General features: G+C 51.4%; 2 protein-coding genes across 2 annotated transcripts; both read left to right on the top strand.

Moving 5' to 3' along the window:
• Positions 1-10,435: 10,435 nt before the first annotated feature.
• LOC128273489 (alpha-amylase 2-like) lies at positions 10,436-12,165 on the top strand. Its single transcript, XM_053011459.1, has 2 exons — positions 10,436-11,990; positions 12,061-12,165. The coding sequence occupies exons 1-2, from the start codon at positions 10,512-10,514 to the stop codon at positions 12,070-12,072; spliced, it is 1,491 nt and encodes a 496-aa protein (XP_052867419.1). The 5' UTR covers positions 10,436-10,511; the 3' UTR covers positions 12,073-12,165.
• Positions 12,166-14,102: 1,937 nt separating this feature from the next.
• On the top strand, positions 14,103-16,693 carry LOC128273490 (alpha-amylase 1-like). Its single transcript, XM_053011461.1, has 2 exons — positions 14,103-14,115; positions 15,201-16,693. The coding sequence occupies exons 1-2, from the start codon at positions 14,103-14,105 to the stop codon at positions 16,691-16,693; spliced, it is 1,506 nt and encodes a 501-aa protein (XP_052867421.1).
• The last annotated feature ends 3,015 nt before the right edge of the window (positions 16,694-19,708 follow it).

Below are 19,708 nucleotides of genomic sequence, written 5' to 3' on the forward strand. Positions count from 1 at the left end.
TTCACGCCGCCAGACGGCGCGGCACCGGGCACCGGCATTTTATGTCCTGCTCGAGCTTTCATTAACCGTGCGCGAGCCGTGTGAGGAAGCCCACGAGGCGGCCCGGCAGGACCAGACTATCCGGCGCAGGCGTGGCGGATGATTTGAAGGAGATTAATTACCGCGTTTACCGTTACACGTTGCCTCGGCCCGGCTTATCGACCTCGGTGACGGTGATTGTGTGGGCGGCCGGTCGGATGGCGAAAACTGATAGCCTCCGGGTGGGGTACGAAAAACAAATAACCTCCCGACGACGCGCGCGCGCACGTATCCTTATCCGCGACGATCAGCGAAATTTAAAAGAAGAAATAAAGTATGTTGCGCCCTCTCGGACCTAACGGTGGCGCTGGGGCCATATTTTATGCTGCCGGCCAATGCCGGCCGCTATTTCCTGGGTCATCGCCTGGGCCATTCTTTCCGCGGCCGCCGCCGCCGCCTTGAGCACCCCGACAATATGTGCTCATTGATAACCTAATAAAACCGCGTGCTCCGGTTTTCTGTGTTTCTTGTTTCGCTTGTTTTTTTTTTACCGTCTCTTCCACCACCTCAGCGGAATTCGTTTTGCATGAGATCATCTGCTGCGCGATCTGCAAGGCAGAGGCGGTTGAGGAATATTGTATGCACTGCTTTATGCACCCCCCGGGCTGTTGCATCGTTCGCTAAACGCACCACTCATTCTGGTAGTCGCCGCCCTGCGTCGGGCGGTGGCCAACGGGGCCCAACCGGGAACCGGGAACCGGGCCCCGGGATCGGAACGCTCGGCATTAATGCAGCGCGCACTCCGTGCTGCGAGATGAACCCGTGCGGCGTTTATGATAAGAGCGTTTTATCGGAAGAATTATGGGTTTTTAGTAGCATCATCGCGCCCCGGCAGCAGCAGCCGCATCGCTCCGGTGTGGCAGGTGGGCCAGGAATTTCTTGGTGCGTCCTTCTCCCCCCCCCCCCCCCCCTGCTCTCGGTCACCCACGTCGGCTCATCCCGAGCCGTACCGGAATACCGGTTGCAGGTGGTGGGCGATGGTTGACGGCAGATTAGGGCACTCCCCCCGGGGGGACGGATGGGGAAGCCTGGGCTGGGATGGGTGGCGAGTAGTATGTGTGTCAGTGATAATTGTCAGCCGCAACCGGTCACCGGTTGGTGATAAGTTAACTACATTCCATCGGGTTACGTTCATTGTTCAACGGGGCATGGCGCCCGATGGTTTTGCATAAACTTTACGATTCGTTGTTTTATATTTTCCTTACACCACTTGTGCCATCTGCTTTGGGAAGGTTTCTCGGTCGGTTTTATGTTTGGATTCGTGTACCTATTTCAGGTTGTACGACGATTGTATCTGTTTGTTTTATATATGTTTGATATCGTTTCAATTTTTTGTTTGTTTTCTCTTCGATTGAAATTTTTGTGGTTTTGACTGTGTTTTTGTTTTAATTACCAGATGCAGCTAATTTCTTTGATTTTATCTTTTCCTTTTCACTATTTCATGAATTCTTCACCATTGTCATTAATGTTACTCACAACTGTGCAATTTAGCCCTTTATTTTTATTTGTTTGCTCCTTTTGTATGGCTTTCCTTCAATTACTTTGCTTATTGTTGTTGCTTTTACAACGCTTGAATAAAAAAACCTATTGTCAACTTTAGTTATTCGAAGCGATTGATTCCAACGTTGTATCAATATTCCTTCAATCGTTCTGTTATTCTTTTCTGCGAAATACCCCGTTCCGTTCGTAGTCAATGGTTTTGCTGAGTTATTGGGCCAATTAGGTGTGTAATTTGAAATCCATAATGATGTATGATAATTTCATTGGCTACGGAATCGCTGCCCACATTCCGTATGCGTTTGTCCAAGAGTGCACTCCGCAGTCCGGCAGCGGTCGGTAGTTGTTGCGGTCACAGAATCGAACAGAATTCCAGGACACGACGCCGAGTAATCATGATAAAGTGTTTAAAATGAAGCTGTACCATATGCCGAGGGTGCGGGCGCCCGCGATACGCGGCTGCTGTGAAGCGGTTGGCGCGCGGCTGAAATATTTCATCTCTTCGCAAATAAAGGCGGATGATTGAAATAAATAATGTTCAATCATAAGGAGTTTTAGCCTATCGAGCACGTTAGAGGAACCGAACGGAAAAAGCCGGAGCACGACGGAGCACAATGTGCAAATTGCAACGATCGAGGCCGAGCCGCCGATAAATTGCTTCCAGTTATTGGTTATTAGGAAAATGAGAACGTTAAGTAAACTGGCCCCGTGGCCAGTTCGCAGCACCATCTCCGTCCGCCAAGAATGTTTTTTTCTCCTTCAGCACTCCGGAATGTTAAGCGATCGGCCCGCGAGTGGTCGTGGCCAGCGGGCTATTACTATTATTAGTATTTTTTTTCTCGTTCTTTAATTTAAATAACCCGCCATTCGCTTGTTCGACGCCGAAATCACCGGCACCGAATCATCGTACGGATCGCTGTAATTTATCGGCATCGCCATCAACGGAACCGCCCCACCCCGTCGGTGGGCTGCTTCCTCGAACTCGGCGTCGGCGATGGCGATGCAAAACGGGTTCCAGCTGGTCAATTCCGAATCGACTGAATCGACCACCGAAAGATACGCCGCCCGCAGATAATAATGTTATTACTGCAAGGATGTGGCGCGAGCCAAGATCAGTCTTCCAGACCCGCGAATAACGGTCTCTCGGAAAGGATCGATTCCGTTCCGGCACATACAAACGGGGCCCATCCCGCCCACCACGACGCCGAGCCTAGGGCATCGTATTACGGGCAAGGGATCTCGCCCCGGGTTGCGGACCTGCTCCGCTCGGTGTGGTTCTGCCGCCGTCACCACCTTCACGGTGCGCAATCAGAGCAATTTAATTTATCGTTATTTATATCAGCAGATTTATAAATTACTCTTGTTATTAATATTATTAGTAACGAATCAACGCCACACTCGACGACTGAGCGCTAGAGAGCGGGTTTCCCTGCGAGCAAACAGATGGGCCCACCATCGGCTGCGTTCTCGGTTGTCTCGTGCAGTGTTTGCCCAGAAAGCCTTCCGCAGCGACCAGCGATCGGTTGGAAATAAATTGAAATTAACACTTCTGCCATCAGTTGGATCGTTGGTGATCGCCGCCACAGCAGCACCGACGGAGGACGCAGGTCCGGTGACGGAGGGCACACGCAGGTCCTTACTGGCGACACATTGCGCTAACACCGGCCCGCGGCTGCTCCACTTCGCGCTCCGCATTGTGTGATTCGATCCGGCCAGCACCTCCTCCGGTCCGGTCCGCGTGTCTCGAACTTCACCGATGGCTGGAGATGGCGGTGTCTTCATCAGGGGGCGCGCCCGGTCCGCGAAGGTGCTTTGTCACTCCCTTGCGAACACGTGCGCGTTTTTGATAAGATAAGTTGGCGCTTTCAGCGCCCGACAGCGGCGCCAAGGAGAGAGCTTAGTTTGTATTACAATCTTGATTACCATCGCCCAAGATTGGCGAGAGGTGTCCGGTCCTGTCGATCGACCGTTCTGTTTCAAGTCGCACCTAACATGACAGCTACTTACTAGCTCTCACTGTCAGCTCCGAGGCGCAGATCGATCGGCGCAGCAGCGACCGGAGACCGAACGCCATTAACGCAGCCCCAAACACCTTCATCGTGTCGCGAGTGATAGGTTTTCCTGTTGACTGGAGCATAAAATGGTGCCTCAGAAGCGTTGCGATTTGTTGCGTTGTCGGGTTTTTATCGTTATCGTTGCCAACGTGAAACACTATCGGGCGTGCTAAAAGTGAACACCCCGATGGTCAACCCGATCTAACGACACATCGTGTTGGTTGGTCTCGAATTTAGATACAGAGTGCAGAAGAGCAACATTGGAGCATTTTTCTCATGCCTTGTTTCGTGCCCAAGAATGGTGCCCAAGAATGGTGGGGTTTCTTGGCAAGACCTTCGACAACTCACAAAAGTGAGACCACTTTTACGACTGGTCTTATTTCATTAAAGAAATATAAACTTACTTTGGATCAACTCATGGGAATTCCCGTTGATTTTTTATCCAATTGTTTGTGTTTTATTCGCTACTTAAAATTTCTTATCTCGCTTTAACGGCTATTGCAACTTTTGACATTAGCATCTTTATTTGTATCCAATCATTCGACTTCTCTGCAAAACAGATTATTTCTGCAGAAAAATGTTTATCGTTTTTTGGAAGGAAAACTTAATTAATGTTTCTGCTAGTTGTCTTAGTGATTAAACTTCAACTAAGTTAAAAAATACATGATTACTAAGTAAATATTCGGAAAAGCACAGCATAACTAAAATAGAAAAGTGTGAGACTGACAATTCAACCAAGTAAACTTTAGGCCAACAACGGAACCTTAGGGCACTTTTCTTCAAGATTGTTTAGCTGCTCTCTTGCCAAGGACACTGCCTTTGGAGCTGCTTGTCTCAAATCCAAATGAGGAAAAGGCATACATCCACGTAACACGTTCATTTGTCCGCGATTCCCGTGAAATATGGTTGTTAAATTGGACGAACAGTAAAATTGTAGTAGTAATGCATGCACATAAATCAATATCAGTCACATTATGTCCTTTCACTTCAATCGCTATTTAGCAACGAAGCAACAAAAAAACAAGTCACCGCTCAACGCTCTCAGGTGCGCCGGTGTTCGTCAATCGTGCGCTGAGCGACTCATGATATTTACGACCACGAACCGATCGCAGCCAACGATCGCCAGCCGACCCGACGACAGACGCCCGGGAGGGGAGTGATCGAAGATGTGATCTTCGATGTGACACGAAACTGCACCGAGTAACCTACATTCGTTTCGATTTAAAATTGCGCCCGCTCGCCACCGATCGATGCCCTTCTGGCAAGTGGAATGGATTTAAAAGCTATTTGCGCTCAGCCCCCTCGGCTCATTAGCAGATGCACCTCGAATGCAAATCAAAACGGAGTGCAGCGCGCTTCTGAACCCCATTCTGTCTCTCTCTCTATCTCTGCGCACAGGACCCTCTTCGAGCTGCCAATCGAAGGCAAACGTTGAAAGCCGCGCACTCTTAATGCTGCCGGCGAAAGCTGGATTTCTCGGCGGGATAACTTCTCAACACCGAAACCTGCCGGCTTGTGCTCGTGCCCGTAGTGGCGTGCTCCCGCGGCGCGTCCGTCTGTCCGTCCATGGCAAATTAGAAAAGCGAAACCCGGCGCCTGAACCCGATGGGTGCATTTCGGCTTGGTTGTGCCGGTTTCGTTAGCCCACTGCCGACGATCGCGGTTCGCCCCGGAGACAGCCAGACATTTCCTTACGATTTCGTTGGCACGCCTGGCACGGTTCAATCGCAGTCGGAAGCCTTCGAAGTTGGCCAGTGTGCGGTGCAAAGACCCCCTAAATCACTTGCACTTCGGTGGCCGGATCGCGCAAACCCTTCGGCCGGTGCCGGAGATGGGGCAAAAACCGTGCAGCTGATGGACGAGTTCTACGGGGCATCCTCCGAAGATCCGAGTGGCGCACCGCGATCTGCCAGGCGGCGATGCATTCGAATGGAAACGATAAATCACGGACAGAGGAGACTGTTGCAGGTTTTTTTGTTGTTGTTTTTCTTGTCGTTGTCGCTGCTACTTTTTGCCGTGCCACATCAGCAGCACGCAGGCCTGACTCATCCAGGTGTCTCCCGCTGGTTGGCTTTTCGTTCGTTTCGTTCCTGTTCCACGATCCCGCCGGTGTGGTACCGTGCGAACAATCGGCAGAAATTGAAAGAGGATATAAATTATACGCTTTCAATTGGAACGGTGCAATTGAACGGGTAGACTCTGAAGCCTTGGTGCCTTGGTGTCTTCGGAAGGAAGCCGCCAGAGATGAGTATGCTAGGGAAGATATTTCCTGGTCGTTGCAATCGCTTAAGTAAGGTACCGTAAGGCGCACTGTGGGAGGCTAACTGCAACGGCACTAAACAGCAGGTCAAACTTGCATTTTCCTTCCCAACGGATTGGCACAGACGCTGAAAGCATGATATCAGACGTCAGGGTCGTTTAAATCTTAATTAATATAGAGAACTTTTCATGTAATAAAAAAAAACAATTTTCAAAGTATATCCAAACAGTTTCCTATTTTCCTTTCAGTGACGTTCCTTAGCTGATTGCGAACATCCCAAAGTCGATGCCTAGAAAGGGCCACACTTTTGCCCACCAGTGGCGTCGTGTGCGGCCAACATACTTCATGCTGTGCCGCTGGGAATCGCGTCCCTGAAAGACATTCCAATGCCACGAAAAGACTTTCACTGTCTGAGCAAACCGCAAAATCCTTTTTGATGGTGCTCCCGGTGTCGGGCACAATGATACTCTTTTTTTGCGCGCCAGCGCTGACCTCGTCGCCGGTCTCGTCAAAACGAATTAATCGTCAGTTTAGGCCAGTGCGGTCCGGAAAGCGGCAGGAATAAGGTCGCGTCTAGGACGTGGCACACTTTTCCGACCGGCCGGCCACCGGTCAGCCGTGCGTAACGATCACGGACCTGATTGCGATTGCGAGGAGCGTAAATTGAGGGATGTTTTCGGTCGAATGGAGGGCGCCCATGGGTGCCGATCGTGCGTAGTGTTTGTGGGTGCATAGCAGTAGCAGTAATAGAATCGAACAATTGGGAATTAAAATAATTAGAACACTCTGGCTCGGCTCTGCACGCCCCTGCAAAACGGCACGCCGAAGACCCACCATTAATCCAACTAGGCCGGTGTGTGTGTGTGGAGGACCTCCAGCGAATGGTGTTGGATCTGCGTAACGATGCCGTTTGTTAGCTCATCGCAACGATTGGTGGAGGCCCTTTCGGCCCGGCTGGCCCGTCAGCCACACAGACCACAGGCACAGTCTCCACGGTACGATCGACAAACGATCGCACTTCCTTGCCCCCCGGGTTCGAACCTTGCTGCTTCCTTTCATACGACTCGGGAGGGCGGATGCTAACTGTGAACGTAAAAAATGACGGTACGTTAAATTAATTACACGCAAAAACCGGGGTCCGAGAGTGGGGCTGGAAGAAAACATTAATTTTATGTCCCACACGGGAGGCGGACCCTCCTCCTGCGCGCGGGTGTAGGGCACGGTTTCACGGGCGTTCTGCGGGCGAGTAAGTCACTGATTGTGGGTGCCCCCGGCACACCACCACGGCTTCACAGCGCATTGCGGTCCGCGCGACATGAAAGAGGGCCGCGGCCGCGCCCGGTCCGGGTTGCCTGGCCCGACGCGCTAAATCGCACATCATTCGCATCGACATGGCTACTCGCGCGCGCTGCCAAGCCTGTAATTTAATAACTAATTAATTTAATTATTATTTGTTATATAATAATCTGCATCGGATGCCCGGTTGCCGTGTGGCAGTCGCAAAAGGTGCATTACCGCCGATGCGCTGATCCGGCCGCGATCCGGCCGTGGCCGTATGGCCGTTGAAGTCACTGCTTCACGCACCGCCAACCGTTGCCCTAGCGTTCGCCAGCGATTGTTTCGCCATTTCTTCCGCGGGTGGAATTCCTTCTCCGCGTTGCTACACGGTTCTGATTAGGCTGCCCTCGATGAAGCGGCCTGCGCCTGCAACAGCCACGAAGCGCGGAAAAACGTTGAGCAAATTAATTGCATTTTCCCGATGAGCAATGGCTCCAGCAACTCCTGGGCCCCACGGATGGGCCCGGCAGAAAAATATTATGAACTTCGAATGATTGAACTTCGGTGATCCTCCTCGATGATTCGGTCGCCAGTTGTTTTTTTTTTTCAATTTGTTTGCTCTCTCAGGCGACGAACCCGCCCCACAGAGCCCGATGATCGTCACGATTCGAGGGGTTTTCACCACCTACATTCCCGTTATTGGCCCGCGAATGGAATCGTTTTTTGGGGCGGGGAGGCCACCTTGGGGACGGTTAAGAACCTTCTGCTAAACTGGCAGGCCACGCAACGGCGCCGTACGCCGTGCTCACGAGAACTCCGTTTCGGTTCGCTTAATTTCTTCCTTTTTCGTCGCTAATTGAAACGATTATCGAAAGTTTATCGGTGGCCATCCGTTGCCCCGATATGGCACTTTTCGACCAATCGCGTCCAATTCCGTGCCGTTCCGTGTGGCACGGCGCCACCAGACGACTTATCAACGTGTGTCTCTGTGTGTGTGTGTGCGTTAATAGACGAAGAATAAATTGTTGCAAACAATTCCCACAGTTCACCATCGGCAGCGATCCGGTTCGGATGGGTTGCCCGGCCGCCCCGCATCGGGCGATTGCGATTCGCAAATCGCGATCGGATCGCGGAAAAGCGGACCCCGGAAGGGTCAACGCTGTGCGTCACGTTGCGCGGCAAGGTTATGGGAAAAATGCGACGGGAAAATGGCTAATTAATTAAATTTATTGTTGACAAAAGATATCGCGAAGGGCGGCCAGGCGGGAGGACCCGTCTTCACCGGCATATGGGACACACGAGAGTGGGTTCGGCCAGTTCCGTTAATGATGGGTTACGGTCACCTTGCGTTGCTACTGAAAGTACTTCATATACGATGACTTTGCTCCGTTCTGCCCAAAGGGATGGCACTGGCCGCACGGAAGCATTCGGAATGAATGTTGTACGTGACCCACAGGGGGTTTCATTTGCGATTAATTCAGATAATCACTGCTGATCGGATGGCAGTAATGAGCTACCGAAAACGGGTCCGACTTTTTTCAGTCTCTATGATAAAAATAATTACTTATCCATAGTTCTGCAAATGCTTTTCACGATTTTCGCATGACAAATAGTTTTCCATAAAATGTGAAACACAAAAAAAAGCTCAAAACAGCAAGACTGGAAAAGAATTGGAATCGGCAAACGATAACTTAGATTTAATTAATAATTTATCATCCATCATTTAGCTGCATTGTATCTGTTATTTTATCAACATTTCTGAACATATCCAAATTTCAAATTATTTTATAGTAGTATTAATATTTTCCTTCGCTAAACTATGATAAAATATTTTGGTAATTACCGAACCACAACAACGCTTATTAACATAGCCACCGAGGTGGAAATGAGCTTCAATGAAATGTGACGAATCTTCAATCTTGACGAATAATTTGACGACCTAAGATGAACGATTTGACGATTTTGAAGTTATAATCTATTTTATTTTATTACATTTATATCATAAAACACATTTATTGATCATATTGAATTCGATGTTTAGTATTAAAAACATGTTAAATATGACATCCAACAGTGAATATTAGGTAAGCTTGGATGCGACCTTCGATCCTTTCAAGTGTAGTCGTAGTTGTAATTGACGTTTTTAAATGATAATTTTAAAATTCGGCAACAAATGTCGGTGGTATGCCTGCGTCGATTAACATGTTATCTTCTTTATTCATGTAAACATCGATTGATTGGCGTGTCCTGTTTACTCGTTGCCGATCAATTACATTCAGTGGAAATCGATTTGTCATAATTTAATTCCCAAACCTTTCGTGTGCTTTCTATCATATTTGTGTGCTCGTATTAAGTTGAAAATACTTTCCTTCTCAACGGAACCGAGTGGCTCCATTCCAAACTATTGTTCCATCAGTATGCTGCATATATTAGCTTGATGATTGGCGGCCCTCTTTGTCGCTACCGCTTCGATCGGCGTCTTATCGCCGTTTTCACGTGGCTACCGATTACCAGAGTGTGCCCGGTGTGTTTACGATACTCGTCACCCGAACACGATGGGTATCATAATCATCCTGGCAAGGCGTGATCGATCATCCTGAGCTAACGTGCTAATGGCCACACGTCTCATGGGCCCGAATCCCAAAACTGGATTCCCTGTGGGAGGTGGTGAACGGCGGCCACCCGTTCATCGGACCAACGCGTGTCATCGCGGGGGGAAACGGTAATGGCCGTGTTATGTTATCGTCCATAATAGGGACCCCCGATAATTCGGTAGTGTCCCCCCCCATTACGTAGCTGTCCATCATGTACCGAGTACGAGTTGACGGCTGTCTTCGGTACGTCCGAATCTTATCGTTCGATTGGGAAATTGGAGATCTGCGACGCGACAACGAGCCGACAAGTTGGTGGAAGGTGGCACGACATTTCTCCTGATCGTAATCGGGGCCGGCCGCGGTCTACGAGCTGTCGGCCGTCACTCTCTCTCGTCCATGAGCAGCAATCAAACTCACTTAAGCAGTGTTTTACGTCGCGCGGGTTATGTTTATGAATCAAGCCGATAAGCAAACAGAGGAGAACAGAGTGCGGGATGGGAGCCGAGCGGTCAAGAGGCCCCCATTGGACGCGTTGTCCGAGCAATTGGTGTTATGTTTGTGGTATGAAGATAAGGAAACCCGGTCGCACGTCGTCGATCACTATTATCAGCGTTCGTTACGGACGAAAGTAGTATAAAAAGCGGCCCCGTTGAGAGTGGACGCAAGTTCCGTTTGGAAGTTCTGAGAGAACGGCGACTCCGGATACCACCCGGAACTGAGAAGACTCGGAAGCAGAAGCCGATCTGCAGGATGCGTGGCCTCGTGTGTCTAGTGCTGGGGGCCTTGACCGTGGCCGTGAGTGGTCAGTTCGATACGCACCAGTGGGCCGACCGGAGCGGCATCGTGCATCTGTTCGAGTGGAAGTGGAACGACATTGCGCAGGAGTGCGAGAACTACCTGGCCCCGCACGGGTTCGCCGGCGTGCAGGTGTCCCCGCCGACCGAGAATGCCATCGTACTGAGTCCGTTCCGGCCGTGGTGGGAGCGTTATCAGCCAATCTCGTACCATCTGAATACGCGGTCCGGAAGCGAGGCCGAGTTCGCGTCGATGGTGCGCCGTTGTAATAACGTCGGCGTGCGGATCTACGTCGATCTGGTCATCAACCATATGGCGGCTATCAGCACGAACGGCGGAACGGGCGGTTCGACGGCCAATGCCGGCGGCATGAGCTTCCCGGCCGTGCCGTACAGCGTGACCGACTTCAACCCGGTCTGCTCGATCTACGACTACAACAACCCGAACGAGGTGCGCAACTGTCAGCTCGTGGGCCTGCCGGATCTGAACCAGGGTGTCCAGTGGGTTCGGGACCGTATTGTTGATCTGATGAACAAGATGGTTGGGTACGGAGTGGCTGGGTACCGTGTCGATGCCGTCAAGCATATGTGGCCAGGTGATCTGCAGGCGATCTACAGCCGCATGAACAACCTGCCGACGGACCATGGATTCCCGCCGAACGCACGGCCCTTCATCACGCAGGAGGTAATCGATCTGGGCTCTGAGGCGATCACCAAGTACGAGTACACGCATCTCGGAACGGTCACGGAGTTCCGCTTTTCGGCCGAGATTGGTCGGGCATTCCGAGGCCACAACCAACTCCGCTGGCTCGTCAACTGGGGACCCGAGTGGGGCTTCTTGCAGTCCCACTTGGCCCTGGTGTTCGTCGACAATCACGACAACCAGCGGGGTCATGGGGCGGGCGGTGACGAGGTGCTCACGCACAAGGTGCCGAAGAACTACAAGATGGCGAGCGCTTTCATGTTGGCCCACCCGTTCGGTATCGTGCGCATCATGAGTTCGTTCACGTTCAACGATGGCGACCAAGGACCACCGCAGGATGCCGCCGGTAACCTGCTGTCGCCCACGTTCAACGCGGACGGCTCGTGCGGCGGTGGCTGGGCGTGCGAACATCGGTGGCGTCAGATCACCAACATGGTCGGCTTCCGGAATGCCGTGTCAGGCACGGGGTTGAATGATTGGTGGGACAACGGTGGCAACCAGATTGCATTCTGCCGGGGTGGCCGCGGATTCGTCGCCTTCAACCTGGAGGGATACGACCTGAACCAGAGCCTGCAGACGTGCCTGTCGGCCGGCACCTACTGCAACGTGATTTCGGGCAGCAAGTCCGGGAATAGTTGCACCGGTACAACCGTCACCGTCGGTGGAGACGGTCGGGCCAACATCTTCATTGCGGCCAACGCCGAGGACGGTGTCCTGGCGATCCACGCCAATGTAAGTATCATCGCACGGTCCACTCTCGATCGGCGACGGGTTCTGAATGGTCTTCTTTTCCGTTTTACAGGCGAAGCTGTAAGCGTCGACCACTCTTGAATGCTGGTGTCCACCCGGCAAGACTTACGAACTACGTCCTACGGACTTCTTAATTAATAAAAAGCATTAAACACAACCGACGGGGGCTAAACTCCTTTTCCATTCCGGATGACCCACATCGCGCACCAGTCACTGAGCGTCCCGGTGTACCAGGTGAAGGCCACGCAAGCATAACCTCAACACCGAACGCTTTGTACGAAGAAAATCGAAAGTAGCCAATGATACGGGGCTACCACCAAAGCCAAAGGCGAGTTTCGGAGCGAAGAGATGGAAGATGAAATTAGCGAATGCCGGCCAGCAATGGGAGCGCAGGAGAGTGAATCTGAACCGAACCACGAACCTTCCATTCGGTGCCGTGGACCGACCCCGCTCTCTTTCGGGGAGTGATCGAATTCTTGGACCCTGACAGTGGCGTCTGGGGAGCGTTCTCTGTATAATTTAAATGTCAAATGCAGATCACGGCGCTTCCGAAGTGAAGCGGACAGTCGGGCAGCCTCGGAATAGAAAGGATGACCTAGTAAACCCCCAAGAGGCTCCAAAGAGCGTCGGGAAGGTTGAAGGTTCATATGCGCGGATGGTCAGGAAATTCCGTTCCGTTCCGCGTTGGGTGAAGTGAGCTGGACATTCAATTTTGGCGCCGTCGTCGGTCAGCGTGTCAAATAGTCGATCCATTGCGTGCTACGCCAGCAACAACGGCAGCAGCACCGAAAAAATTGGGGAAGCTTCCGAAGATCGCGAAAGTTTGACGTCAACCAGCGCCGCGTCGTCGTCATGGGGTGGTCACGTGTCAAGCGGGTTGCGTCCTCCCGGGAGGTGGGTGCGAAAAGTTCGCCCATCAGGGAAGTTGCCGCGCCATCCCGAAAGCCTTTCGCGAAGGAAGCGGAGATCTAATCAAACCGCTTCTCGCCCATTAATCGTGTGAATTGGGTTAAGACGTCGGGCCGGCGGCCAGTGAGTCACTGACCGCGCACACGGTGCAGCGACGACGACGAGGAGGCTGGCGTCCAAAATCGCATTCAGCGCATCGCGCACCACCTTAATTGTTCATCAAGCCCCGGTCTCAACCCGTCGTACCCTCTGTCCGGTCCGGTCCGGTTGGACGCGACCGCACCAAAAGGCACAAGGAGGAGGCTGGTTGAAAAATCAATCGCTTGTGAATGATCTTCCCGGCACTCGGACGCCTGCCGGCCGGCAGTTTTCGTGGGGAGCCTCGCTGGACAGAGCGATTCGGAAAATGCAACCCAACAATACAGTAATTGGTGGGGAAAGTTTCGCTCCCAGAGGCGGCCCTTTACACGCGCGCCCGGCCAAGATCGAGGAAGCTATTGGGCTGTTAAAAGTGTCAATCATTCGCGAGAGAAGGCAGCGGAAGGTAACAAAACGGTCGCTGACTATCCCAGGCCAAGATGTCGGAGCTCTGGTCGGTCACAGTCGAGCGGCGCAAGGCCGGACGATGGTCGAAGCCGGGCGCGTGAGATGTGTCATTATTCTCGCTTCTTCACATCGCCTGATAAAGATCAACTTCCCAAACTTTGATCCCCACAAAGGAAACACTTTTTCGAGGGAGCTCGAACTCAACGATCGTCAGCTGTCAACGTCGTACGGCTCCGATGGTCCGTGGGGAAATCCGGGTGTTAATGTAGCTCTCTTTACCACAATCTGCCACTTGTATGGGGATTTGTTCGTAGAGAAATGATTTGTATCGACGATGATGGCTGTGACTGTTGCAGAAACGATCATAAGGAACCGACGTTCGGACCACAATGGACACGACGTACAAGGGTCCTGGAGTACTAAAGAGCAATCCGTTGTGTAGAACATCAATTTTAGGTGCTTCCATTCCACTACCTGGATGTAAGCTTTGATAATGAATTGGTTATTAATAAGATAGAGCCGCCATTTAACTACAGTTCAAAGTAAGCGGTTCTAATTTAGGTGGGCCAGTAAGACAGTAAAGTTTCCTTGCAACGACATTCTTGACATTTTCTATTCAGATTGTTTTCTAAACATTCAATGAAACTGTTCCGCGCATTGCCGACCTTCTAGTACGATAGTCCTCAACACGATCGTCCCTGGTTCGATTCCCTTTGGCTGCTGATTTAGCAATATCTTTGATTTGATCTTCTTACGACCATACAAGTATTTAAAAAAATGGTTTTGAAAATATTTTAATTAACGCTATGGAATTCATTATCTAGCATATTTTCTAATTGTCTGAAGGGTTTGAAAATGGATGGTAGCCAAGAATGTTAAAACGTAACATGTAAGACTGTGAGTGTATTATTTTGGTGCTTTAGTTGGGCAGTTTGTAACGTGCTGATAGCAAAAGGTAGTAAAGGTGGGTCAAGTGTTCAAGTGTTTGGATTTAAACTTCCGAATACTAGACTTTTCAAATGTCAAACTTCATTCTGGAAATTGTAAACATTTAGTAAACACTTTGACATTTACGAAACGAGGCGCTCTACGCTTGCGGAAAATTGGGAAATATAACATTAAAACTTATTTCTAAAGTAATGAGTCTCATTTATGTACACTTATTTCAACATCTAACCAAACCTTAAAAAAAGTATTACATAAACGACGTCAAAACAATGCATCTTTGGTGTGCAAATAGTAAAGGTGCAAAGAAACTGCATATCTGGTTGCACTTTCGGTTGTTCTTTCCTGTTCCGAACATTTAAGCTATCTGATTGATTGATTGATGTCGTATGTTTCTGATTACCCAAACCCTCCTGGTTCCCAAACTCTTGTTCTGATAAAGAACAATCTAACACACGGATCTTTGTTTTAGGTTTTGTTTCGTTGTCGTCCCGAAGTTTGTCCGAAGAAAGCCCCCTCATGTTTCGGTGATCGATGATTGATGCAGTCTAATAATGGCATCAACTTCGAAGCCACCCTCGACAGGTTGGCTCTGTTATCACTCCACAATCGATGGAACGGTGGACGTTATCGTCCACTTTGCCGAATCAGCTCCTGGCGGACATTGCACTGCACTGATTCGCCACACCTTATCGTGGTCAACGATAAGCCAGGAGCGTATTTAAGGGCCAGTACCGTAGCCACAGGTTCCCAAGTCGAACCGGAGTGGTTCGTACCTTTGTTACTATCCAGCGATGCGTGTGGCAATTGTGATTCTTGTGGCCTGTGCTGCCCTGGCCGGGGCACAGTTTAACCCCCATCAGTGGGCCGACCGGAGTGGCATCGTGCACCTGTTCGAGTGGAAGTGGGACGACATTGCGCGGGAGTGCGAGACCTTCCTGGCCCCGCGAGGTTACGCCGGTGTGCAGGTGTCCCCGCCGACCGAGAATGCCATCATCGGAGGTAACTTCCGGCGGCCGTGGTGGGAGCGGTACCAGCCCATGTCCTACCGGCTCATAACCCGATCCGGCAATGAGGCCCAGTTCGCGTCGATGGTCCGCCGGTGCAACGATGTCGGTGTGCGGATCTACGTCGATCTGGTCATCAACCACATGGCGGACATGGTTGGCGAAGGTGGCACGGCGGGAAGTACGGCCGTGCGGTCCGACTTCTCCTTCCCCGGGGTGCCCTACAGCCGGCTAGACTTCAACGCTCCGTGCCTCATCACGAACTACCAGGATCCGGTGATGGTGCGCAACTGTCAGCTGGTGAACCTGCCCGATCTGAACCAGGGTGTCGATTGGGTCCGCGATCGTATTGTGGACCTGATGAACCACCTGATCGGCCTAGGAGTGGCCGGGTTCCGCGTGGACGCCGTCAAGCATATGTGGCCGCAGGAACTGGAGTTGATCTACAACCGCATGCACAACCTGCCGACGTCGCACGGATTCCCGGCTGGCTCTAGACCGTTCCTCACGCAGGAGGTGATCGACCTGGGTGGCGAGGCTGTGACACGCGAAATGTACACACACCTCGGCACGATCACCGAGTTCCGCCATTCGGCCGAGATCGGACGTGTCTTCCGTGGCCGGAACCCGTTCCGGCATCTGACCAACTGGGGTACGGGCTGGGGTTTCCTGCCGTCCCATCTGGCCCTGGTGTTCGTCGACAATCACGACAATCAGCGAGGTCACGGCGGTGGTGGCGCGGACGTGCTAACCTACAAGGACTTCCGCAACTACAAGATGGCGACCGCCTTTATGTTGGCCCACCCGTTCGGTATCGTGCGGGTGATGAGTTCGTTTGAGTTCACCGACACCGAGCAAGGACCGCCGCAGGATGCCGCCGGTAATCTGCTGTCGCCTACGTTCAACCCCGACAATAGCTGCGGCGCCGGGTGGGTGTGTGAGCATCGGTGGCGCCAGATCTACAATATGATCGGCTTCCGGAACGCCGTCTCCGGTACGGGGCTGAACGATTGGTGGGACAACGGCAACTACCAGATGGCGTTCTGCCGGGGTGGCCGCGGCTTCATCGCCTTCAACCTGGAGTCGTTCGCCCTGAACCAGAACCTGCAGACCTGTCTGCCGGCCGGCACCTACTGTGACGTGATTTCGGGCAGTCTGATTAACGGTGCGTGCACCGGTGGCAGTGTCACGGTCGGAGGCGACGGCCGGGCCCAGATCGTGCTTCCGGCGAACGCGTACGACGGTGTCCTGGCGATCCACGCCAACTCGCGTGTCTGAATTGAAGTGCCTCGTAGCCGAATTAAGTTGAGATCAAAATTAAGTTATTAAGCTGAGAAAATCAATTTTTACATCCCCCGAATGCGTCTCAAAATGATTACAGGTCTTCAGGTTGAGGTCATCCCAGGTCTTTATTAGCCCGCCACTTGAGAGGCCCTCGCTTATGGGTCGCCGTGACGAGATCGTGACAACGGCCCAACTATGCGCCTCCCGCTTGACCATTCTTTTGATGGCGGTGTCTAGGTTCCCCGTTTATACGATCGTGGGGAGAAAGAAAAGCAAACCCTTCTCACAAGAACACTCTCCGAGCCCCCAGCGTTGAGCGTCACTTTCCAACAACCAGCGATCGATTTCATGTCCCAAAAAAAAAAGACGCACGACGATCCTCGATAGAAGTAGGCAGAGAAATTGCTGGGTTCCATTGCACGGGCGTTGCGCTAGGGATCGAGAGTGAGCCATCGAGTGACTGCATCAAGATCACGGTCACGCAGCGGGGCGGATGATGGTACTACTTATCGTCACTCACCCGGCTACCGCTCTCAGGTCCACGGTGAAGATATCAATTTATTGGGTCACACAATTTGCCTTTCCCGACAGCAAGGTCTCGTTCCAAGTCAAACGACGCCCGGAGAAAGGTTTTGGTCTGGGTTTTGGTCCCGGTTTTGGTCCCGGCCCGATCGGTATCTTATTGCGGCGAGATGTTGACGCGCAGTGCCGTGCCTTTATTTTGCTTACCCTAAACAGTCACGACCGCCACCACCGCCGAAGTCGCACGCGGGACTGTCAAAGCCGATCGGCGCTTTCCCTGTGGAGGGTGTGGAGGGTGGTTTCACCCACACCGCCAACAGTGCCCGATCGATCAACATCATTATCGAATTAAATAAAAATCAGTTTTCGGTCCGTCATCGTTCGAGCGCCGATCGCCGCGGTTTGATTGCGCACCAATTGCGGTGCGATAAAATAGATCTTTCGCGGTCATCATCATGGTGCTGGTTGGTGAATGAAAGGGTGAAAAAAAGTGAAAACCGATCCGCCCAGCGCCTGGGCCGGGGACAGGGAATTCGAAAACGCCAGCCAACGCCAGCTGCCACGCACCAAAACCCATCCTCGGCCCAGCTCGGGAACGCGGACCTTTAACAGGGCTCTCAGCAGAGGAGAAAACCTCACCAAATGGTCGTCAAATGGTTGGGCTAGTGGCCTTTGCGGATAATTGCGACGGCGCTTTTGTGTATGCGCAGTTCCCGCGCCCTCTAATCGTCCAGGTCCGGTCTCGGCCTGGACGCTGCTACTGGACTGGAACAGATCATCATCCATTTTGTACACGAAAAACGCGCGACGCAATGCGACTTTCGCTTTCGGATGATTCAGCAGATAGTGCAGAGCAGTCCGTTGATCCGGTGAGAAACCGGCGAAATTCGCACCTCCAGCCGGTCACCTCATCTCTTACGATTGTGTACTTCGCGTTCGCTGGGATTTCCCTTTTTGAACGGTTCCACCATTCAGATATCTATCGGTATCGGTGTCGGAGAATGAATGCTGCTACGACAGTACTGCTGGACTACTGTTAACTCCTTCCAGGAGTAGGCAGTGCTCCAGCGCAGAACGCATTCGACACGACCTACAAATTTGAACACGGTTCCCGAATGCCGAACGGAACGGAGCCACCGCCGCCATCCGGAGCCAGCTGGGCTTGTTGATGGGTTACCTGTTTAGTGGATTGGAATTTATGCTACTTAACAGTACCCCGGTTTTAATCGATACCACCTACCCTCCCCGCCGCGTGTCTGTGCCATATGCGAATGTTGGCTCCCGTCTCCTTCTCTCTCTTTCTCTGGACTACTTCCCGTGGCGCTGTCGACGGGGAAGAGAAGCGCACATATTTGCCGGATCGCGTCTCTGGACTGCTTCTGCTGATGCCGTCTGCGTGCGTGGCGAGAGTGTGGAAATTGTTTGTTTCGCGCCCACCTCTCAGAAAGCCTGGACGCTCTGGAATGGGCCGTCCAGACTGCCGATCGATGCCCAATTCCTGCGCCAAAGTGGTTGCTCCCGCTACACCAGACTACTCAAGAGCAGCGCATCGCAGCCTATAACACATGGGCGGAAAAGTCCCGAGTCTAAGAAGGAAAACGCGTTTTTTGACAAAGTTCGATTTATTCATCAACGTAATCTCCATCAAGAGCCCCACAATCGTTCCTGGGACGCTCTAACATTTCTATACCACTTTTGTAGAACAAGTTATTGTTTGCTTCAAAAAAGCGTTTTGCCATTTGTTTCTTTGCCATATGCGATTGTTTCTTTGCAATTTCGGCCTTCAAACAGTCCAATAACGCTATTTTATATTCACTGTTGCTGTTATTTCCCATCTCAAGTTGGTCGATGAGTATTACACCGAGCACTTCCATAAATTCCCATATTCCAACCGAATGCTGTGCTTTCGGCGAAGGTTTGGACGAGGTTCACCAATTGCTACGGTCCACTCACATGAAGATCGTTTCGGTTCCGGAGGGAATTGAGGGAACCATGTTTCATCCATTCTCCGGACATGAAAAAAATCGGTTTACGTTAAAAAATTACGTTTAAAAATGCCCACATACTCCTCGGAATCAACAGCTCGTTTTTGTTTTGGGTCAACAGTGATTAAACGTGGTAGTCGTTTTGAACAGAGCTTTCTCATAATCAAATGCTCGTGCAATATAAAGCCAAGAAGTTCTTTTGATATGTTTATAATGTCTACTAACTCTCGCAACTTCACTTTTCGATCATTCAAAGCGATTTTGTGGAATTTTATGTTGTTACCGCCGCATTTGGACGTCCTCTGCTTTCTGTATCATCGGCATTTCTACGTCCACGTTTGAAGTCAGCAAACCAACGTTTTATTGCTGTTTCTGGTGGAGCGAAGTCCTCATAACACTCTTGAAGCCTTTGCTTCGCTTGAGCGGTATTTTTTTCCCATCAAGAAGCTGTGTAACATTACAACTCGAAATTGTGTTTGATCCATTGTTTTGAAAGTAACAA

The sequence above is a fragment of the Anopheles cruzii genome, chromosome 3 (assembly GCF_943734635.1).
Source record: "Anopheles cruzii chromosome 3, idAnoCruzAS_RS32_06, whole genome shotgun sequence".
Taxonomy (NCBI): Eukaryota; Metazoa; Arthropoda; class Insecta; order Diptera; family Culicidae; genus Anopheles; species Anopheles cruzii.

What these genes read in the sequence shown, in the direction of transcription:
- LOC128273489 (XM_053011459.1), top strand. Translation starts at nt 10,512, where the DNA reads ATGCGTGGCCTCGTGTGTCTAGTGCTGGGGGCCTTGACCGTGGCCGTG.